Source organism: Argiope bruennichi, chromosome X2 (assembly GCF_947563725.1).
Source record: "Argiope bruennichi chromosome X2, qqArgBrue1.1, whole genome shotgun sequence".
NCBI classification, from domain to species: Eukaryota; Metazoa; Arthropoda; class Arachnida; order Araneae; family Araneidae; genus Argiope; species Argiope bruennichi.
This window is the reverse complement of record NC_079163.1, coordinates 137,762,511-137,787,983: the sequence shown is the minus strand read 5'-3', so window position 1 is coordinate 137,787,983 and position 25,473 is coordinate 137,762,511. Positions and strand designations below refer to the sequence as shown.

The window sequence follows — 25,473 nt, the reverse complement described above, 5'->3', positions numbered from 1 at the left end:
CCATGAATCTTGGATTTAAAAAAAAAATATCGTGCTGCTACTGCAAAAAAAAAAAAAAAAAAAAAAAAAAGGCAAATGTTTAGTATTTTATATAGGAAATGAATAAATATGTTTCAATTAATCCATGAACATTACATTTTGATATTTTATAAATATTTATTTCCTTAATTCCTTTTAGTTCTTGAAAAGTATGTAAAATATTGCACAAACTAAAATTGCAATTTTTCATTTTTTAATCGATATAAAAAGTAATGAATGATTTGTGTGCAAAATTTTATAATAATTGAAACTTGATGCACAGGGGTCGTTTCAAAGTATGGATGTCGTCATAAAATTTATTTTTAAAAAGAAATCATTGAATATAACGTAATTGGATGTAATCTAGAAAGTGCCACATAAAGTTAGTTTCCCATGGACTTCAATATACTAAAACCTTCCCCAATAAATGCCCTACAAAATGGTACAAATATCTCCAATATCAGTTAACTGTTTTTCGAGTTCAAACATACAGACGCTTTCAGGAGAGTTCATCGTATACTATGTATAGATTTGTGTTCATGTGTTAATTTCAATCAACTAAATCTTTATTTTTTTTTCAGCTGCCAGATCCCATTTCTGCTGTTCCAGAGCAACGGCCACCTCTGCGTAAGTGTCCTTGTTTTTAGCGATACAAAGTTTCAACTAGATGTCCTTTATTTCAGAAATGGTTTAATTTTTTATTGCAAAGTAGTTAAAACTGCAAAAACGTTTTGTAACGTTCGCCAGTTGCTTAAAAGGAAGCAAAATAGTGGGAATATTTCTTGTCGACTTCGTCGCATGCTTTGCATTCCATTTCGAGACGGAAATAAAATATGTATTTCCTATCCCCATCTTTTCGCTCATCTTGTGGGAACTCCGATAGATAGGATTTGGGTGTCAAGGCCACGTATCAAGATCCATTTATGTACATTTTTATTAAAAGCTTTACGTGCGCAACAGTGTAGACAGTTGACTCTTTGGCATTACATTTCAAAAACTAACACTGATTCATAAATTTGGTTTTTTTTTTGTTAAACCATATGCCAAGTTTGAAACTTATCTTTTATAGGAATATTTAATTATCAAGTCGTTGGGCAGGCAGACAACTTTCCAGCGATATAATAAATGAAACGAACAAAAATTTTTAAGCAAAAAATTTATTAAAATATAATTTTGGTATAACGAGTTATCGTGATACCAAACACACTCAAGACCAGTTTTTTCCAAACAAAATTGTATGTCTCCACAATAATAAGGCGTGCTTTGATTTTCTGCTTCGTTTCTAACCTGTTTTTTGGGATTTGCAAGATTTTATGTGACGTCTTGTTTATAGAATGACCTGCAGAAAAACTGCAATATAAATAAATTTGATTTTATCTTTTAAACATATTTATTTTAATGCGGTTAAAAGTTTTCCTATCTTCTACTTCTTAGTCTTAAGGTAATTATCATAGTTCTCGTAAATGCACAAGCGTGTAAAATTTCAGATCGCTAGATCTACACAAATAAGTGGAAAATCTATTATAAAATTCTATCTCTGCAAATATATGAAATAGCAAGTGTCTTTAATTAAGTGACAAGATTTTGTTATTGACTACAAACGAAGTTTTTTTTTAAAGAAAAGAATAAACTGTTGTGCATTACATGAAAGAGACGGTAATTTATTTGATCGAATAAAAAAATCAATTTAGCAGCCAGACGGTATTATTTTAGGAATTACACATTTAAGATCCATTATTCAATTAGATCTCGCCACTTTTTTTAATCCATAGGTCACTCGAGTTCATATTCATTGAATTATACAAACTCTAAAGGGAATATAAATAAACACTTAACCCCCCCCCCAGGATACACCTTTGATAGCAACTGCCATCGAACTCGTTGCTCTCGAATAAAATTTATATTAAAAAATACAGTCACTTTGATAGTTAACAAGAAAAAAAAAAAAAACGACATTTGAGAAGCAAAGTGTCTTTGACGATTTCGCTTAAAAGGTGAGTTTCCACTGAGAAATTTATCTTCGCGTGCAAAAGCAACTGTGAAGCATTAGGTCTTTTAATGAAGTATCGTAATTTCACTTGATCGAAAACTTTTTCGATTATTAATTTTCATCCGAAATATTTATAAACGTTCTTTTTTATAGTTGAATTGTTTTATCAAAGCGATAATTCAGCAGTAGTTGCTTTACTGAAATATCTGAATCGGAATAGGATGCGAAAAATGTCCATTGAAAATCATTCTTTAATGGAGTTGAAATTTGAAAAGAAAAAAAGTTCGTTTAATGTTTATTTTGGAGAAGGGGGGGGGGACCTTTTCCCGCAGAAACCATATCGAAGTTCGCTTATTTCGATGTTCCAAAAGCAAGAGCACAATTTCTGAAGTACAGGCTAGCACGAAGTCCATCGTGTTTCAAAAGGATTGGATAGCCTTTTCTACTGCTATGTTGCGCGGCAAGGTACATCCATACGATTTCAAGTCTCGACATCAGTTCATACTTCAGTTTCTTTTTGTCTTTGAGGTTGTTTCAGAATGACCTTGAAATATCATCTGGATTGAAGAAGCCTGCTTTCATTTGGAGGGTTCGATGACTGTTGGCAACTGCCGAATTTGAGAATCTTCATGTTCAATCTTGTAGATTTCATTGCAATCCTCAAATGCAACGGAGTCGTGTGGTAACTGGGAAATCTTGGGTATGTCGATTATAAGCGACCTTCGTTGTGACATTCTGGAACTAGGAATGGAGAAAAAAGTGCGCAAAGAATTTTTGAGCCGGATGATAGTAGGATTTAGGATGTTCTTTTGTAATTTTTGAAGGCGTGTCATCAGCCACCAGTTTTGCGATCTGTGGCCTCCCTGATCTCTAGATTGCAATCCATGCGGCTTTTGACTATGGGAGCATTTGAAACATCTTTATCTAATCGTTAAAATGACATTTCACGACTTGTTCTTAGCATTTCTATAGAGCAGACTTGCCAACCCTGGTGTTGTTAGGGCAGTGGAAGTGACACCTCTATCCCCAGAGCTCATTGCTGGTGGAACACTATTTTACGATCTCTATTAGTAGATGAAAATGCTGCCTGCCGTCTTGAAACATTTTCTATAGTAAAGAACTTCAGAATTGATCGTAAATGCTAAATGTGCAATTTTAAAGCGTCCTCTGGTGACGACATTTTGAACTAAATTATTATTAGATCAATAAAATTCCCATCCTTTCATTGGTCCTATTAAATTTCGTAACTTCCTGAACAATAGTTGTAGTATGCTTTGTAATAGGACCGTTTAACTATGAACATCCTGTATATCAAATAAAATATGTACAAAAAAAAAAAGTAAATTTGGCCGAAATTTCATTTGAATTATTTAAAAATATTTTAGGAAATGATAGAATAAAAGCACATTGCAAACAGTGTAAAGTAAACCTAGTCTTAATCGAACAGTATATCTCTCGAATTGAGTATGAATTTCAATGTTGATGAGGATTATTTTCGATTCTCATTTACATCTTGTTAATACAACTGTTGTTGAGCACACTTCTTTCATTGGCATTCTTTTAATTATAAAATTTGAATAGAGATTTTAAAATTTATTGAAGTTAACGTTGTAATATATTATGAGATAATAAAGGACTAGGAGATCTCCGCTATTAGCAGAAGATATTGTACGATATCTTTACAATGTTATCCAACATTTTGAATACTCGCCAGTATCGCATAGATATCATAATAACGTCGTTGGGCATTTTCTACTAATAGGGTTGACTTGCTCGCTTGCAAGTCATTTAAGAAATGATAGAAAGTCAAATTTTAGAGAATTTTCTACTTTTTGGTTGCGCCAAGTGGAATTATAGGCAGCTGCTGTCTCACTCGAAAATCAATAAAGAAAAAGAACTGCAGAGACTATGTCATCTTAATTCTACACCTTAAGAAAATAAATAGGAATCAATGGTTCATCTATCCTAAACATTGATTACCCTCAAACAGAACTAATCATATTTATTAAAGTTTGTTCGGTAAATTTTTGTGCCACCTGAAATACTTATTGTTTAATCTAACCTAAATGACAATAATTAACTGTTTTTATGAAATCAAAAATTTATTGAAGTTTTACTCCGGGGACTTGGAAAAATATTAGATTTAGTAATAGGCCAAGACGAATTAAGAAGTTTCAAAACTTCTTCTCTAAATCTTTCTTTCTTTAAACACAGAGGTTTCTTCAGGAATATAATAACATTATTGAACGTTTATCTGTAATATAAAATGCCATTCAGCAAGAATCTCTTTATTTTGATAGTTCTGTTCTAATAACGCAGGATGGTTGAAGATGTCCATTCCTGTAGATTTTTTTTTATTTTAAGCTTTACAGGAAATACAAAGGGGAACATACTGCAAAAGCTTATTTGTGGCCCAATTTCGATATTATTTCAGCACTTAGTATCTTATTACACAAAGTTACGCATTCGAATACCATTGTTATTTTATATTCTAATTTTAATATTCAAATGCATGATTTTCTCGTTAAAGTCTCGAGTCAGTTCCTCTGAATTTCTGAATGATTCCAATAATTCTTGTGAAAGAAAACGGTGTTAATACGCATTTCATGCGTTGTCTTCCAAGCAATAGTGTGCACACAAATTTCTTATCAAATGAATGATACTTTACAATTTCGAAATGGAGTTTTCCTTGTTTTTAGAGTGAACACTGGTTCCTAATGTCGCTTCGAGATGGCTCTGGAATTACCGGGCAGCCACTTTAACCAGCCTACACTACAATCATGTTAAGTGCTACTGCTGCACTTACATAGAGAGTAGAGAATATATGCATCTTATCGATGAATATATATATATATATATATATATTATAAATGAAAAGTATGAAATAAATTCAATACACCTTTTTCGTTTTACAAATCCCATAGGTAAGACGGAATATTTGTAATCAATGATAAGTAAAATTTTTTCAAGTCTAAGAACAAGGCTTTGGTTTGTGCAGAAGTTTTACCTAGAAAAATGACTCATTCATTATACGTATTCGAAAAATTGTACTCGTTTATTTTTAATGAACTCTCCTTTTTCTGATTATAACAATAGAATTTTGGAATCTCTATTTTTTTTAGCCTCCTGATGAGTTGGGGTTTACAAATCTGATATTTATAATCTGTAATAATTTTGTATTTTTCATGGCAGTATTCTATCTAAAATTTACAGAATTTACCAATTAATTTAGCAAATTAAAATTTCATGTAATGCATCAGCCACTTGATAATGAAGATTCCGAAATATTTATAACATTTAATTACAAAGTAAAAAATTAAAAGCAGAAAATAAGAGTAATTTCATTAGTGTACTTGGTACTTTTTAGTACACTGATGAAAGCATGTTGTAAAACATAATTATAATTTTAATTTTGTTATCGGAATTTAATATTCACTGAAATCCTTTAATGGAAATACATTCATTTACTGACTTTTAGAAATTGTTTTCCTATATTTATATAATTCCAGTATATTAGTGTCATTCTTTAATTTTCAAAAGCTTTTTAAAAAAAAATACTTATAAATGTTTGTTTATTTTCCAGGGGGTGACTCGGATTTGTTGCAGGTATGTATAAATGTTGCAATAAAACTTTTTACACTAAAATTTGCTTACTAAATTTTTTTCATTCCGTCAATAAAGTAAATGAATTCTTTGTGTAATTAGAGCGGATGATTATCACATAATAAAATGTAGCTTTTTCTGTTGATCTGGAGAAACAGTATTTAAAAATATGGTTATGGTTCGTGCACATCTTATTAAAATTCATACTTGCTAAATTTTTCTCAAACGGCAGACTTTTAAATATTATTTTAGACAAATAATAATACAGATTTGACGATTATTTTTTATTTTCCCGAATAATTCAAGAAGGGAGAAAACGAGAAATTAATTCCACAAATCGATTCAATTTCATTAGTATTCGAAAGAAAGAAGAGCCCTGTATTCATAAAATGAAAATTGAATAAACGAAAAATAAACAGAACTGTAAGAAAAACGATTAAGGTAAAGATATGAAAAAAAAAAAAAAAAATTGAAATCTATAAATGGGAACCTGAAGAGGAATCAAACGTTTACGAGTATGTTAAGGAATTACTCTTACGACGATTTAAGTTGAGTGCAGAAACCTTTCGATTGCGGTTTGTGCAACATCAAAAGAGAATGGAAAGTTCATGGAGGGATCTGGCCTTTGAGTTGAGAAGCTTCTTGGAGGAGTGGTTGGATGGTGTTAACGTAAAGGATTTCGAATCATTGAAAGATTTTATGGTTGTAGATCAAATTAAAAGAAGAGTTGGAAATGAAGTTCGGGAACATTTTGTCGACACATGGACAAAAATCTCGTCTTCATCTAAGCTAGCCGATCTCCTTGATGATTACGACGGCGTAAGAAGAAGCTCAAAAACTGGACATATTCCTGGTAATGATAGGAAACGAACAAATGGGAATTTTGAAAAGAAAAATCCAGTTGTCCATGACAAAAATGCAATGAACACTGATTATAAGAGACCGAATAGTCCTCGGAATTGGAAGCAAGAACGTTCCGATCGGCGTCAATGTTTCGAGTGCGGATCATCGCAACATTTAAGAGCCCAGTGCCCAAAGCTAGCTAAGATGAAGAATTTCTCAAGGATTAACCGCGTGACAAGACGTTTGGTAGAAACGACAAGCGAGAAAAGTGGATCGCAGAGATTTCCAGAGAATGTTGCTGAAAATCAGACTGATGAAGGTACGATTCTCACAACACAGTTAAAGGCACCAGAAAAAGAAATAACACGAATCAGCCCTCTACAGAAAATACCAGTGAAAATTGAAGACAATACATTTGAAGGTATCGTGGATACAGGTGCTGAAATCACCGTCATCAGACAGGATATAATTGATTCTTGCTCTAAACAAGGAGAGGGCAGCATAAAAATTATATCAGCCTTTGGGGAAGAGGAACTTGCCCCATTAGTTACTATCAATGTAAAAATTAATGATGGGAAGCATGGCAATGTTCCTGTTACTTGTGCAGCATCGAAGAAACTAATAAGCGACATGCTGATCTCCTCGACTACATACGAAGCATTATGTAAGAAAATAGAGGCACATACCTTATTACCCGTGATAAATAATGTAGATTCGGAGCAACCTGTCCATGAAGAGCCAAATCAAGAAGATAATGAAGAAAGTCCATTGGAGGAGAAAATTTGTTTCTCGAAGTTACAAAAAGATGACTCTCTGAAGACGGCATGGGCATTTGGCAATTCCCAACAGAATGGTTATTCAGTTGAAGATGGCATCTTATTGCACTCTGAATGGGTATGTGGAGAAAAGGTGAAACAGGTAGTGTTGCCAGAATGTAAACGGAAGTGTGTGCTTAAGGCAGCGCACGAGTTACCATTGGCAGGTCATCTGGGAGAGAGAAAGACGAAGGAAAGAATAAAGTACTCATTCTACTGGCCAGGAATAAAGAAAGATGTCAAAGAATTTTGTCAGTCTTGCAAACAGTGCCAAGTTAGGAGGGCAATTACATACAGAGATAGGATCCCAATACAGCCTATCATCAGACCAGAAAATCCTTTTGAAGTTTGGAGCATTGATTGTATAGGTCCACTGGAGCCTCCGTCCAGGAGAGGACACAAATTCATCATCTGCGCTATTGACCTGTGTACACGTTGGGCAGAAGCTATCCCAGTAAGAAATATTACCGCGAAAACTACGTGTGACGTGCTCATGAAAATTTTTACAGCTACAGGATTTCCTGAAGTCGTTTGCACTGACCAAGGTACTAACTTTACATCGACTTTAACTAAAGAATTCCTGAAAGTGATTGGCACCGCACCAAGATTTGCTACTCCCGGGCATCCGGAAAGTATGGGTGCAGTTGAGCGATGGAATAAAACCTTAAAAGAAATGCTCAGCAAGAATATCCAGGAAAATGGAAAAGATTGGGACATACATCTGCCATATCTGTTATTCGCGTATAGGGAAGTACCACACAGTACAACAGGACTGTCACCATTTCAAATGGTCTATGGAAGGTTACCCAGAGGGCCCTTGTCTCTGATGAAAGATTTCTGGACCGGAAAAAGAAGAATCCCCGTAGGTGTTTCCAGATCCATTGAGAGTTATTTAGAAAATTTGCAGGAAAATTTAGGAAAGGCTCATGGCATTGCCATGGAGAATGCCGAAAAAAACCAGGCAGAATATGCAAGAAGATATAACTTGCGAGCTCGTGAGAAGACCTTTCAAGTAGGAGAAAAGGTTCTGATTTTGGATTCAGCTTCTTCTCATAAGCTGTTAAAGAAATGGATCGGGCCAGTGAGTATTGTTGCTTTTACAAGACCCCATTCAGTACTCGTCAAGATGGAAGATGGTACGAATAAAGAGATTCATGTCAATAAAATTCGACCATACATAGCACGACTTGAGCAAGTCGGAGTGATATATGACCAAGACAATGAATTTGGAGAAATATTTCCTGCCCCAACCAATTGCAATCAGAAAAGCAAAATCAGTCGTGATATATGAACGCAAATTCATAATCAAGAAGAGGAGTTATCATTACAACAAAAAGCTGAGCTGATTGATATCTTATCTAAGTACACAGACAGTTTCAGTAAGTTTCCAGGGAAAGCTAAGGTGCCAGGACATAATATTAAGGTAACTGATGACTGTGTCCCTAAGCGATTGGCTCCATATCGTGTCCCAATTGTTTTGCAAGGGGAAGTCGAACGCCAAGTTCAAGAACTTTTAGAAGCAGGACTCATTGAACATAGCGAGAGTGACTGGGCACATCCCGTAGTGTGCGTTGCTAAGAAAAACGGTAGTATCAGACTGTGCGTAGACTACCGTCAACTGAATAAATATACGATTGCAGACGCCTATCCAATGAAACTGGTTACTGAATTATTGTATGAAATTGGAAAAGCTAATTTTATATCCATATTAGATCTCACCAAAGGATATTGGCAAATTCCCATGAAGCCTGAAGCGAAGCATTATACCGCTTTTATCACTCATTCTGGGTTGTACCAATGGAATGTGATGCCCTTCGGTATGAAAAATGCAGGAAGCACATTCCAAAGAAGCATGGATAAGATCCTCTCAAAGCATCGAGAGTATTGTCGTGCATATATTGATGATGTCGCCATTTTCTCCAAAAGCTGGGAAGAACATAAAAAGCACATTATGGAAGTATTTCGTACGTTTCAAGAGTCCAACCTTACCTTAAATCTAGAGAAGTGTGAGTTTGGCAAAAAGGAAGTGAAGTTTCTTGGCCATATCGTCGGATCAGGAAGGCACTCCCCAGATCCCGAGAAAATTGAAGCCATAAAGAAGTTATTGAGACCTACAAATAAGAAAGAAGTCCGTAGTTTGCTAGGACTTGCAAATTATTACAGGGACTATTTCCCAAACTTTTCTTCATTAGTATTACCACTAACAAATCTCACCAAGAAAAATGTACCCAACAAAATTCCATGGGCCAAAGAACAAGAGCAAGCATTCCAAATCTTAAAAGAAGAATTAATCAAGATGCCTTCATTATACACCCCACAACTGGATAAACCATTCCAGTTATACACGGATGCCTCAGCAACAGCCGTTGGAGCCTGCTTAGCTCAGATAGGGGATGATGGGAAGGAAAAACCCATTGCATTTTTCAGCAAGAAATTGACTGCAACTCAAACACGGTGGGCTACTATCGAGAGAGAAGCCTACGCCGTACTGGAGGCCTTGAAGAAATACGACACATGGATATTTGGTGCTCGTGTTCAAGTTATCTCCGACCACAACCCTTTGACGTATCTCACTCAACAAACGCCTCACAGCGCAAAACTTACACGATGGTCGTTAGCCTTACAGAGATACGATGTGACAATATCATATCGGAAGGGGAGTAAACATTGCAATGCAGACTCTCTATCTAGATTGCCATTGCAGCAGTAAGAAAGAAAAGCTTTCCAGAAATGTACGAAAACATTTGTGCATCTGCTTTGTTACTTTTATCACCAATTTTGTGCATATTTGATATTTTTTTTATACATATTTGTTTGTCTTTATATTTTGAATTTGTGTATGTGTTGTTTCTTTTCTTTGGGAATTGCATATCAGTTGCTCTCCCACCCTTTCCTGCTCCTTTCCTAGTTGTAGCGACAAATACTGCTTGGAACTATGTTTCATTTCAGGATCAACCTTTTACCATGAGAGATGATCAGTGATAAGCAACCCGTCCAGTTCTCAAGACGCAGCATTGTCTCTAAGGTGACAATGTGCTTCTCCAAGGGGGGGCGTGTAAGACCCGCTCCTCCGCTCCCAACGACGAAGCTTGCAAAACCAGTCAGGAGGGGAAAGGTCACGTGGTATCCGAGGGGGTGAAAACCAGGAGAGACGAACAGGAAGTGGACTAGACAAGATAAGGACGAGGGACGACGAGCGAAGGTGGCGTGGTTCGCCATGAACGAGAGGCTTGATTCACTTTTATGTTTTATATTTTAAACCATTACTGTAAATATGTAAATAATATAATAATCTAGAATATGATGGGTTCCTGTATTTATTTCTATTCAATCAACATGATTGAACCGGGCGATTATTAAGATTGAACTGGATTTAAAATAATCACTCAGGCCTAGACGTTAAGTAGGCGCCAGCCGTTGTTGGAACAGCCACAAGAAATACACGTAGGATGTGTAAGGAAATCTTACTGTCATCTTTAAAAATTTATGGGAAATTTAATGATATGCTAATTTACTTTCATATTTGCTATTTTTTTATTAAAAAAGTATTTGAAAATTTTGTCATGGCATTGATATTTACCTTTTTTCTATTTTGGTTGAAAACTATTTTAAATATATTTCGTAGATAACGTATCTCATTTTAGTTTATGCAGTTTTAATCTTTAAAATTATCATTTTTAAACTACTTTTAAATTAATTTTGATGAAGAAATGTTATTTCATATTAAATATTTACATTTTTTCTGATATCAGGATTGTTAAGGACAATGACCAATGTAACTGTGATCGGACTGTTATGGCACTTCTCCATATTACGTTCTTGCAGCCAAATAACGAATCAAGTGCCCATAACTTAAATTCGAAAAAGAGTTGCTGAGAAAATTTTTCATCAACTTCTCGAGGAAAGAAAAATCATAGGATCATTTATCTCTAAAAATGGATCGCTTCCTGTCTCTTTGGTCTTGAACGCCCAATGTCTCGCACTCTGTAATAAAGGAAAGAAACTGCACTACATCTTCCATATTCATTTTCATCTTTATTATCATTATAAAAGAAATTTATTTTCTTAGTAGCTATCGTTGAAATTCTTTTTCTAATTTATAATGGGTTCTTTTACCGATTTTTACCTGCCTCAATATGGTAACAATCGAATTAAGCACTGGGCCACTGACTTTTTTAAAATTCACAATTCATAGATAATTCTTTTTCCATTTTGCAAAGAAAATTGTAGCCATTGTTTACAATTTTCTTTATTGTTATTTTAAAAATTCTCGTTTTAAATTTCAATCGTCCCGTCCATTAAACCGTCAGTGACCGCAACGGGAAGTGCGAGACGATGTTTTAATTGCTAACAGCATTTTCTGTCATCTTAAAATTTTCTAATTCATTATAAAAATGGAATTCTCATTTTACTTGAATTATGATCTGAAGAGTTCACTTGATGCAAGTTAAATCCGATTTCGTGGAGCAAATATTCTTCCAATGGCGAATACGAAAGTTTGGAAAGAAAGTTAGGTCACTATATCTGTTCTGCAAAGCTCTCAAACCTTTTTAAATTTGAAACTATTATGATTAAATACTAAACTCGAGGAACATTTGTGTGATCTCTAAAAATAAATAAAATAAAAAATATAAATTGTTTTATGTTTACTGTGAAACCATATACAAAAATGCATTTGATATTAATGAATGATTAAAACTTCTTGAATTCTTCCTGCAACGAGAATCGCTCCTCTGAATTGAAATAATTATTATTAAACTCCTTTGCAGAAGAAATGAAACGGCTCTCATTGAACGAAAAAGGCAATTGCATGAAACTGCGCATGAATGCAAATTTAATTCCTGTGGATTTCTGGCAGTATGAAATATCGAACCATTTCCATACATTTTTACAAGATGTAGTAATTTTTATTTTAAATGTAAATTTGAAATTGATATATTTCCAGAAATTTACGAATTATTTTTAAAACTTTGTAATTTCTTTTAAAATTAATATGTTTCTGATGTTTTATCTTTTGCTATTCTAGAGGATCCAAGCCTTGGAAATCGAGGCTTCATTCTGGAAGCACAAATACCAGGATGCCCAAGGCACAATAGCAACGCTGCAAGTAAGCTGCTTTAAATTGGTAGATGAAAACTTATATTAATACCGCATATTAAAAAATTGACTGTGTAATAGAATCGGTATACCGTCAGTCAAATGACAATTACTTACACTTCAGGGTTCGAAGCATTGAGTACTGTCCAATGTGTAAGCGCCGAACTCATACTCATGTATCTCATGCTGTGCTAATTCTGACAAAAAAAAATACTCATTTTATTCAACTTTTGAAAAATTTAATGGAAAACCAGAAAAATGAGAACTTTTTTTAGATTTCCGTAGAGCAATCCTGAATTATTAAAAAGATAAACTGTCGAAATTTGAAATCGTTTTTTAACGAATGAAAAATTTTCACAGAATTCTAGTTTTTAATAATATTTATAACAGAAAATATAGTTTGCTCACAATTTTTTAACCATTTTATTATAACTGAAATAGAAAACGTTTTAATGATTATTAAGAGCAAATGACGAAACAATGTTCAATTAACTTTGTATATGCATTTTTTACATTTTATAGAATAAAATTAAATTCGATAAAATTAAAAAGCATATACAACTGTTTTACGAAGTCATGCTGCATTTAAAAGCCATCGGATTTCTGTATAGAATTTTCAAGCACTTATTTCGGTACTCTTCTTAATTTTCGCTTGTTTTGCTTTCATGGCGCTTTTAAATCTCGGTTACTTTCGCTCACTCTTCTTCCAGAGCTTTCGTAACCATTCACTCACCATTTAAAACTTTCAATCGCACCTCTCGGTAATCTAATTTTTGTATTTGTTTAATTAGTTAACATACAATCTATGGTAAAGAAATGCTGCATTTACTTATAGACTTATTTAAAATACGTGATCATTAAAAATACGTGACGTGGCCACTGCGAAATCCCTATTCTTGAACTGTTATTTAGTTTAATTTTAATTGACAATCATTTTACTGTTATTTAATTTCATTTTTAATTCTAGAGAATAAAAAAACATTCTAATAATAACTTAATACTAGGGTTTATACAAAAACCGACTTTTGAAAAACCGGTTTTCAAATTCGATATTTCTAAAAAAACCGGTTTTAGCCGGTATCCGAATTTTTGCCCAAAAAAATTGAATAGGGAAAAATATTTTTCCCTATTTTGGGATAGACAGTTATATTATATCCGTCAATTATTTTATGAACTGCTTTCAAATGATTATGTAGATTGCTCGTAGATGATCCTTTGCAACTCAACATTTTATTACAATGATTTCAGATTGCCTTGTCTATCCCGAACATTTTGAAATTATCCCGAACTTCCAACTAACTTCTCAAACTTTATTTAAAAATGAAATTAAAGTTATTGAATAAATATTTTCGAAGTTTATTTTACAATTTTATTATTTTAACTATTAATATTAATGCAATTTAAAATAATCTAATCTATACATTTTCTAGGAATTTTGAAAAAAATAAACACTTTTTAATCTAATTCCGATGCTTGCTAAAGACATAATTTATGTTAAAACGTTGCGAAAGAAAATATGGAATATTTTAACGCCCTGTGTTTTATTTAAAATTCCAATTTTATTTTAATTGAATATTTCTTATTGATATGGCTAGTTCAAGTGGTGTAGTAAAAAAGCTTTCAGGAGTGGTACGAAGAAAATTTTAAATGATATCATTAAATATTGTGATCAGGAAGCAGAAAACGGGGAATTATTTATTCCATTCACACGTTCTTCGAAACGAGCCAGTCAAATTGCTGACGTATCTATTGACACCGACTTCATACCGATAGACAAAACATCCGATGAGAAGTGAGATGAACTTTATCAAACTTTTGTTTCACCTAGAAAAAAAAGTGAAAAGGGATGTTCATGAAAAACATAAACTGACGAATTCGAGGCGCAACTGGGCAGTGCACAAGCACTGGCCAACGCAACTTGCAACGTTGAAAAAATGTTTGCTGGCCGTTACATAGAATGAATAGCAAATCAAATAAGTTCAAAATTAATTTTTACATAATAATACGAATTTTTAAAACCGGTTTTCTTAATTTAAAAACCGGTTTTCGAATGTGATAAATTTACTTTAAAAAACCGGTTTTTTAAAACCGGGTTTGAAAACCGTCAAACCCTACTTAATACTGTATAATAATATATTTAAATTCGACTATTTCTATTTTTTTAATTATTTACAAAAAGCATTAAAGAATTTCTTAACTTCAAAAGTTAAAATTAGAAATGATGATGTGAGGACAAAAAAATAGATACAGAAGTTTACACGAGCAGTTGATGAAAAGCGAAAGGAAACCGATAAAAAAAAATGATTAACATTATTACTATAAGATATCGCCTTATTTATGACAAATAATAAATTCCTTCATGCTCTTCAAATCTTTCTGGTGTCGGCAACGAAAAGAAACATCTACTAAAATCCTAAATACTCCTCAGTTTTTCTTAAAATCTATTATTTATTGAAAGTGGGATAAAGAAATGACATACTATTTTCAAAAAACATCCTATCATACTCATACATAAAATATAAGATATAAAATTCAATATGAATTAACAATATTCGGAGGATTTAAAAAGTTTTAATTCTATTAAATCATCTCATCTCCCTAAGGGGGTAAAAGGTAAAAATGGAGGGTCGAGTATCAGTAAATGCAGCATGACTTTTCACCCACCCTAAGCTTTGAGTTACAAAGTTTTTCACTTCAATCTTTCAAATAAAATAAAATGCATATATAATATACAGGGTTATTAAAAAAGGAATAGACTTAAAATATTTATTTTTAATTAACAATAACTGATAGATAACCTCATGAGTTACATTACTGAATAAAGGGGATTTTGAAGTTTTATTGTATGCATTTAACCTGAATTCAATTTATTACACGGCAAAGTGAAATCGGAAATCCATTTTTTTTCTCCTGATGAAATATTGCTGGTCCCTGATTATTGAATTCACTGTTGTAACAGTTTAATTTTGCAGATTAGATAAATTTCAAATACACCCCGTATCTGTAGATTCGAAAGCTCGTGTTTTCTCTGCTTTTGTATGTTTTGTGCATTGTATGTTCGAAAGCAGTTCCGATAAGCTTGCCAGTTCCATCTGGCATGCAAGGATGACAAGAATGAAACCATCTCTTTCCACATTCAACCATCTTCTACGAATTTCTTGCATCGGATGTAATTCTGTTTATAAAGATGCGGATATTAGCATAACAATGAAATGCATGCTGCAGTGCAACAGTCGATAAATCCTTTGATTATTAAAGAAAACATTACATTTTATTTATTTATTTTTTATTTTACATAAATATTCGAATTTTTATATATAGTTATGCACTGCATTTCTATTTCTTGTCTTTAATTTAAAATCTCGCATTTATACCCTCTGTTTTTGAATAACACTCTGCGTATTGATTTAATATAAGTGGCGGACAAGAACCAAATTTGGGATTTAACTTCAATTTATTTTTGCATGAGAGGGCCTGGTTTGTACTCGGGCAGAAGCAATGACATACGTTTGTTCACCTCAGGACCTAATCTAAAAATGAGAAATTACATTGGTGCTTTTGCTAGGAGATTTATATGGTTTCCTTTTAACACATGTCAATTCATTATAGGGAATCTTGGATATCTTTCAAAGGAATTCCGTAGGCATTAGGGATTTTTATTTGCTTGAAGTCTGAGAATTAGTTAGCAATTTATTAGAGTACATGTTAGAAATAAAAAGAAAAGTGAGATTTGGATCAAAAAATAAGAGAATTGTAGAATAAAGTAATATGGACAAATTAAAAAAAAATTATTAGATTAAGAGATATTATTTGTATTGTGCTTATTTTGTACTTAACAGTACTTATTTTGTAACGGTATTTGTATTGTACTTTTTTGTGCTTAACGGTACTTATTTTATACGGTATTATTTTTGCAAATCGTAATTACCGTGATCGATTTTATGGTGCAAAACATAGGTTAGTAAATTTCAGTGTATATTTTTATACCTTTAAAAATGTGAGTGTGGTATTCTAATTACCACAACATTAGATCAGTATTTGTTATTCTTACCTTCAATGTATCGTGAATGAGTGTAGCAAAGTCTCCTGAAGCAAGTCTAATCTTGTGATAAATTATGCGCTATGCAACCTTTTATTTAAATCATACATTGATGAAATCCTTGCTTTCAAACAATGTCTAAATTTAGAATTAAACAATTTCAATATTTAGAAAATTACAAAATGCATAAATGGGTTTCAGTCTTCAAATTTAAATTTTGACCACACATTTTATTTAGGAGCTATCTGTTGCATCTATTCGATGACAACAAACTTTTTAAATAAAATTATGTAATAAGAAAAATGAAAATTACAATTTCCACCATTGACTTCTTTTCGCCGCAAAACATTCTGCACTTTTCCTGCATAATTTACATAATTTAAAACCGAGAACATGTATATCATTTCATGAATAAAAATAAAATAATTTCAAGATGGAGTTTAGTGCTCGTAAGTCCAGGAAAGAACGTAACGAAGGGAGCCCAGCCGTAACCTAAAAAATCGTGTTGCGCTTTTGTGAGGAAATTTCACACCAGTTTGTTTTTAAATCTTTTTGAAGTCATTCTGACAAATTATACGAAAGACCACACTTTAATCTGAAATCAAACGCGAAGGATTCTTCGTTCTTCCTATCGCAAACGAAATGCATTTCTTTTAATCCCTTTCATGGGGGTTATTCTTCCTTTCATGAATAATTCGCAACTGATGTCACTTGTTTGTCAGCCATTTCAAGATATTTGACGTGTTCAGCACCTCGCACAGTCTTTTTATAGAATTCGTTCAAACCTTATCAAATTGGTTTTATTATATCTCGTTTGATAAGCTCGTACGTCATACTATTCTTATACAGGAAAAGTTTCACGATTGGAATTTCGAATGCATATTTTCTTCAAGTTGAAATTTCATCAGATACAGAATGTATTTAGAATCTGAAAGCTTCTAGTGAAGCGATTGTGACTCCACTTCTGGATTCGAAGTTATAAGCACCGATGTGGTGCCGGTCTCGACTTATTCTGATGAACTCGTGTCTCTGCAAAGAGACATTCATTTCAAATGGGGAGAATATCGTATTCCCAGAATTAGTTGGATCGTTGATAAAATATAGTACAATATCTTACACTCATTTTTCCAAAAGAATTGTAAAAGTCTATTGAACCTTGGTAACTTCCAGTGAAAGGAAGAATGACTAAACATTTTAATAAAGTGTTCAGATATGAATAAAAACACTTCCAAGGAAAATTATTGCAGACAACGAAATTTGGAAGGTACTGACAATGAAAACTTAAATGTTTTCTTTACTTACGCGTCTACATAAAATAATCGTGAGAAGTTATTAGAATGGGATATATTATTTTTAGGTGTGTTTATTTTTGGTGTATTGACTAGTTATACATTTAAAATATAATATTCATTTTTATGTTGGTTTGTTTACTTGTAGATACTAAATTATAGTGCGACAAATTAAATATATCATTTCATCCTTTTCATACATGTTCTCAGATTAGCTTTCTTTGATATTTTACGTGCTGTCACATAGCCATGCACAAAAAAAGTACTTAGTTTCGTATCATAGTTTAATAATTTTTTTTATTTGAAAATGTATCTTCTGAAGTGGTGACAGATGTTTACCGATTGGGGGTAGGGGTGGGAGGGAGACAAATCATTCAAGTGGTCAAGCACTGTTTCTCTAATTTAGTTTCAAATAATTCCAATCTCATAGTTGATAAAGCGTATACTTCTAGTTTGAAAAAATTACTCTAAGAGAAATAAACAATTATATCGTAAAATCATTAAAGGCAATGTTGAAAAAAATCTGGCAGTCTAAATTTGTTTCTGTCCGCTGTTTTTAATTTATATAATTTCTTGTTCAACTTGCATTTGGATCAAAAAAAGATTCATTATTGAGACTAAATTTCTCTAATTATGAACTTTTGGATATATCTGGAAAAGAGACCTTAAAAGACTTGAGAAATATCCGCAATCATTTCAAAGCTCTTCCTTCAGGCGATTGTTAAATTGTTCAAAAATGAAATTCAAATCATGATATTTCGTACAGTTTTAATAGAAGAGTGATACATTTTTGATTAAATTGTTACCGTGTTATTTTACTAAATTCCAACAAGAGTCGACCGAGTAAAATTCACCAAATTTTTCATCAATGCATTTATTCATTAAAACATGAAACACAATCATTTATATATCATTTAAAGTATATTTTATGCTAGGACATATTTCTAGTTTTAGGGAATTAATGAGTGCTTAATTGTGAACTGCAATCGAATAACACAGAAATGAAATCGAAATCCAGTTCTAATTTCTGAGAAACAAACAGAACTAATCGAATAGTCGTACCTACTCATTTAATTAAGCAAAAGCAGTTGGTTTCTTTACGACAGTATTCATCTCTGAAGATTAAATTGCTTCTATTCTATTTCTTCTGTTTCATAATAATTCTGAAATTTTAATTTGTTCTCATTAATTCTAGCAAACCATCCTGCAGCTGGAACAAAAATCGGCTGTGCAACCGCCGATTGTGACACGCCCAGCAACACCACAACCGTTGCTGGTTTCAGAACCAGAACCCTTGAGGGTATCCACGCCGGTAGGGACACCGGAAAGTGTGTTCACAGCGGAAATGTCTCCCACAAGTGTTCCGCCTCCATCACCAAGAGCGTCACCCCCCCGGCCACGCAGGCAGCTCTTTCCTGCTAGTCCACAAGCAGCGCAACCTTCACCTAGGCGTCTTTGACAAACAGTAAGAGTAGTTTTTATTATACATTTTTAATTTGATTAGTTTCGTTTTAATAAGGATGGAACTTTGTACATTTGCATATTACCAATAGCAATACTCTTTCAAAATATTTTGATTATAATTATTAATCAATTTATGAAACTAGTAACTATTTTAATCCCAATTCGATACCTGAATTTCAATTCTATACTAGTGTTGAAACGTGGTAGTACATTTAACTCTTTAACATCCAAGCACTTTTCAAGTGGCACTCCCTTTAACATCCAGACTTTCTCAGCGTGTCTCTGAAAGACATGGACTCTTCCTAGCTGAGGGGCAGTTTAACCCCGCACTCTGAAGTAATAAAACTGTCGACGCTCTACCTTGAATAATTGCCTTGCGGTTTTCGACAACGAGATTCATTTTCCATCGGCTGAAGAGTTTTATTCTAATGTATTTATATTTTTTAGTGTGAAGTGTTTCGCTCATCATCTTTGTGAGGGGTTTTTTTTTTTTTTTTTTTTTTTTTTTTTTTTTTACAAAAAATTTGAAATTTATTCTATAATTTAGAAAATAGTTGTTTTTTTTTGTAAGTTTCATGTTAGGCTTCCAAACCATTTAAATAAAAACTGGCTTTACTAGCAATTTCAAAAACATCTTTGTTTCATTTAATTCTCAATAGGCTTTTACATTTTTTTTTGTTGCCAAAATTAAATATTATGTCATATATTACCATGTAAAAAATTTTTACATAGTAATGTAAAACATACATTATACATATATCAATGCAATTAGTACATTTTTTTACATAGTATAGATGTCAATGCTTTTCAGTGATAAACAAGATAATGTTTTAAATCTTCATTTAATACCGAAATAAAAACAATCGTTGGATAAAAAAAATGTTATTGCTCTTTTTGAAAGATGTTTCGAAAATAATATGTTCTTTCAACACTCAGCTAAGATTTTTTCTTTTATTGTCTTTAGCATTTTTTTTTTTTTTTTTGAGTATAAACGATTATCTTTATTGAATTTTTAAATATAAAATATTATTTTTCATTTTCGATAGTGATACTAAGAGAAAAGTTTTAGAACTTTAATTAAATTTTTAAAGAAGTTTTCACATTTTTTTCCCCAAAACCTTACGCATTCTTGCTTTTACATTAAATAATCGAAAAAGAATGTAGGGTAAATATAAATTCCAAAAATATCTTTATTTTGCCACTCATTTTTACTAATCTTTTAAAATATAACTATTAAAAATTTTTTCTAACCAAGGGAATATATTACGTCGTTATATATCTCATCTATCGAATTGTTTCGATAGATGAGATAACATATTTTTAAAACTTCATTTAATAATGAAATACAAAAATTTATGAAATAAAATTCGGGGGAAAAATTACTCAGCGAAATATATTTCGAAAATACATTCCTTCAGTTTTCAGCCTGAACATTTTACTAAAACATTACATTCTTCATAAACTAAATATGAAGATTTAACACATTTAAAATTACATTAATCACAAATATTACTTTTTTAGTATGAACTGTCATGTTGAATTTTTCAAGCTGAATTTCTGATTTTAAAATGTTATGTGAAGTTTTCTATAGTATTGTTAAGACAAGATAAATTTTTGAACGAAAGCTTCATATTAAACTTCCACAAATTTAACACGAGAGAATCATTTGCAAATGTTTGATAATATATACATTATATAACATTTTTTTTACTCCTCATCTTTATCTCTCTCGTTCACCTGACACTCGTTAGTTTCATCTCCTGTTTCTTTGCTTAGAATAAATGAGAGATCAGATAAAGTATCATTTTTTGGCCAACCATCATCTTCGCTGATAGATCACTGTCACTTTCATCAGAATCAAGTAAAATTGCTTTAATTTCTTCTTTAGTGTGTTCACGATTTCTTTTACTCATAATGAAGAAATAATAAGCGTTTCCACAGAAAAATTACTCTGATAATCCAAACACCCGATTCACAGTACATAAAATAAAGAGTAGAAATTCACAACTGAAGAGAAATTTTCAGAATGGCATTCTAAAAAGGAACTCAGTATTTATATAACTTATCTCACTCTTTGAAGAGAGCGATAAAAAATACTCCGAATCTTTTTTTTTTAATTCTATTTTAAAAGCGGTAGTTTGTACACGGCCTCAGAATTTCCGACAGTCCTTTGATGAAAGAATAAGATGCTTGGAGTGTAAAACGACTTCCTTTCATAGTAACAAGTGTCGCTACCCATTTTGTGAGAAAACTACGATGTGAATAGGCCGCATTGACAATGCAATGGTTTGTCTTTATATCATTACAATAGTCTTACTACTGAAAAGGGCTTCTGATGCTTGTCCGAAAAATAAACAACGTGTCGGTATCCTTATATAACATTCATCGTTACCAGAGAACTTCAGTGGAACATTTCTTTTATAAATGGCCATAAAATCTTTCCAATTTTGAGCTAACAACACGTGAAAATAGAAACTAAAACCCTTTCAAAATACAAAATGTAGGCCAACAACCTATTTAGTGAATTCCTCCTCAACCCCTACCGCCCTAAGGCAGAGGGGAAACTACTGTGAAAAAGCCGCGATTGTCGAAGATAACGAGGACCTCCTGGAGTGTTCAGTAGAGTAGCCTCTTTTAATACCCATCTCCCCTAAAACGGCTAACAGCCGCCCCAAACCGCCCCACGTGGATGTTATAGGGTAAATTCTCAAACCGCCCCAAACCGCCCCGCTGGAATCGAGAGGGTTAAATAAAAATGTAGTTTCAAAATTTCATAATTTATAATCCATTTTTTTTAATTTAAAATTTAAGAAAACTAGTGTGTGTGTGTGTGTGTGTGTGTGTGTGAATAAAGAAAAGAAAACCCTTAAAAATGCTGAAAATCGAGGGTAAACCAGAGTAGAGAAGAAAAAGTGCTTAAAACTTATAATAAATAGGCAAATAGGCAATGTTGTACAAATTAATGAGTTGTTAGGTTTCATATTCTATTTCCATTTTTAATACTGATTTAAAATTAGATGTAAATATTAAGGGGAGGGGTGTTAGCGAACATCTGCTATTGATAATTATAACTCGAAATTACATGATTCAGATCATTGGAATTTTGATACTTTGGATACTGAATCTGAGCAAATGACCAGTCATGTCGAAACATTTGGTGCAGAATCGGACCAAAGACAAACTTCTGAAATGCATGAATCAACTTTTCTTTATGCTACAATGGATGGAGTGCATTGAACTGGCCCCGTAGGATTAAAACAAGAACAATTCCGCTTGTATTGATGTCATTTTTCAATTGTCTATTGCGCCTTCTAATCTCGTGACTCGCTTTGCGGACTATTATATGCCTCGGAAAGGAAGATCCTTGTTATGAAAAATTAACCAAACAAATCATTGTTTTTTCATAGCAAGGAAGTTCTATGATGAAAAATAAAACGAATCAAAATCCTCGTTAATTCAAGGATTCATTACACACTCTCTTTTTCTTTTTTTTTCTCTGCCTCTTTTCGATTCATTAGAAGGAAATAACTGCTTCGAATAATTGAGTTGAATTTGCATCGCTTGTTCCTGAAAGGTTTTAGTGCTGACGTATTTGATGCTTCTAGGTTATCAGCAAGCAACAGTAAAAATGAGATGTGCAGTAATAATAATAATAATTTTAGAAATAGCAAATATGTCGCATATTTTCCCCAATATTGAATCAATGTTAAATATAAGACTTGTATACACTGAAGTGCCAGAAAAACTGGCACACCAATCTAATATCGTGTAGAAGCCCCACGAGCACGCGGCATTGATTCAATTAATTTCTGAAGATATTCTGTAGCACCATGAGGTCTGCTGCAGAACAGGCACCTACAGAACAGTTCACAAAGACATGGGAGCGCGAGGTCTCCCAAGGACAGCACGTTGCAAAACATCCCAGGTATTCTCGATAATGTTCATGTCAGGGGAATTAGGTGGCCAAGAGAGGAATGAAATTTAGAAGAGAACTATTCGATAGCTACTGTAGACCGGTGGGGTGGTGCATTATCCTGTTGGAATTGTCCACACATGATATGCACGGAATGCACACATGATACGAATGGATGCGGGTGGTCAGAAAAGACGTTCACGTACCTCTGACTTGTCATGATCGAGTGTAGACGTATCAACGGTCCCATTTCATGCTAACTGCACACGCCCCATTCCATCACAGAGCCTCCTCCAGCTTGAACAGTTCATTGTAGGCAAAAGGGATCCAAGAATTCATTGGGTTTTCCCCATAATCGTACACGGTCGTCAGCCCGATACAATTGGAAACGTGACTCGTCAGACAACGTTTCTTCAATCATTGAGAGTCCAATGACGATGTTGGCGAGCCCAGGCAAGGCGCAGAGCTTTATGCCGCCGAGTCAACAACAATGATACACGAGATGGTCTGCGTCTGCGAAAACGGATATCAATTAGCGTATGTTGCACAGTACATGCACTGACACTTGATGAGCCTGCATTCAAATCCACAGCAATCTGAGGAAGTGTTGAACGTCTATCTCGTGTAACGATGCTTTTCAGCCGTCGCTGATCTCGTTCTGTCAAGATCTATTTCCGGCCGCACCGCTGTCGGAGATTTGAAGTTTTACCGGAAGCCTGATATTCGCGGCATACCGTTGAAATAGCCGTGTGCCAAAATTGAAATTTCATCACTACTTCGGAAATGCTGTACCCCATCTCTCGTGCGCCGACGATTAATCCCGTTTGAAAATCACTTAAATCTTGATAATTTGCCATTGTAACAGCAAGAATCGATGCAATAGCTTCCTCAGATACCTGTTGTCTTATATATGCACTGTTGACCGCATCGCGTTAAACTGATTGGGGGAACATCTCCATTATTTGCATACGACCTGCTACACTGTTTTTATGGCTCTTCAGTGTATATTATATAGTATTTTGAGCTTGTAAAATGTTAATGCTGTAAAATTTTTAAATATAGGGTAATGTTATACTGCATTAAATCTTGTATAATAATGAAAATTTTTAATTTTCCTTTATGTAAATTAAAAGAAAAAAATTTATACACTCGTAATATTTCCTTATAATTCTTTTCGTTTATCCTGCCGCTATTCTTATTATAATAGAAAAGTTTATTTAGAGTATCGAAATTGGACAAGCTAATCAGCATCTTAGACATCCTATTATTGAGATTTGGAAAGGCCAAGATTATGATATCAGTTACCGAATTCCGGAGTTTAGGGAATGTCTGCGCTTCCCGATCGAATTTTAAGTAGACATTTTAATTCCGTAATGATCTCTTGTTAATTTGGAAATTTTTGGGGGAAGAAAAGAGAATTTCTCAGCTTATTATAACAAATTATGGATGTTACATTCAAAATTATTAAAAGCGTAATGTATTATGTAATATGTACTTTTTTACTTTTGATTTATTTTATAAACAGGGAAATTTCAGTATTAATTATAAGAGATGAAATAGTTCTCTGTGAAACGGAGTCTTGTTGCTTTAACTGAACAGAATAATTTTCGGAGTCGGTAACTTGAAAACTAAAAATGTTACTAGAATTCAGTTTGGAATAATGGAATATTCAACATAACAGAATGCACAGATTAATTTGACTATTTATTTCTTTTTCAGTGCATTAAGCGGCACTTTTAATATTTAAAATGTCTCATTCACTTCGGTACGTTATTCAACACATACATGAAGTTCCATAAACATAGAATTTATTTATTTTTTTTCATAGTTTTGCGCCACATACTTGGATTCCATTTAGCACAAGATGCGGAATAATGCTTCGTGATAGTTTATGGCATTTCGAATAACGTGGAAGATATTGTGGAGAATTTTTTTTTTTCTAACGGGGTATACTGTTATCTTTTGGAAGAAAGAATAAATTCATTTCAGAATTATTTGATTTTGAAAAATTGCATTTTAACTATAACCTTGTCTTATTTATTAAAAATTTTTCATCTTTCCTTTTTCTGTGTATTTTGAGGAGTCTTTAAAATATGTATTTTTACAATATTGAAAGTCAAATTTTAGTTTTTAATGCACTCGTATATTTATTTCATTATATTATCAAACACATTTTATGCAACGTCGATAGACGTTGAATTCATATATCGTTTTTACCGTATTACATGTATTTTACAGTAAGAAGTGTAATCAGCACTGTAAAGAATAGTTTTTTTACATGAATTCTTTTATGTAATACTTCAAATCAAATAATAGCTGGCGTGAAAATCAATATTTATGTACAAGTCCTTAAAATATTTTTGAAAATCTAGGATTTTAAAACTTTGGTCAGATATTTTACA

General features: G+C 32.9%; 1 protein-coding gene across 2 annotated transcripts in view; it reads left to right on the top strand.

Annotated features, from left to right (window-relative positions):
- The window catches only part of LOC129960613 (uncharacterized), a 43,704-nt gene extending 24,678 nt beyond the window's left edge, over positions 1-19,026 (top strand). Inside the window, exons 10-14 of one of the 2 annotated variants that reach the window (XR_008783639.1) lie at positions 600-645; positions 5,592-5,614; positions 10,219-10,471; positions 12,296-12,376; positions 18,890-19,026. Coding sequence is in view for 1 of the 2 variants with exons in the window: in XM_056074149.1 (XP_055930124.1) it covers positions 600-645; positions 5,592-5,614; positions 10,219-10,251 (102 nt within the window). In the remaining variant the exon portion in view is untranslated. Of the gene's footprint in view, positions 1-599; positions 646-5,591; positions 5,615-10,218; positions 10,704-12,295; positions 12,377-18,889 lie in introns of those variants that run through there. The other variant, XM_056074149.1, reaches the window with a different exon arrangement.
- Positions 19,027-25,473: the final 6,447 nt, after the last annotated feature.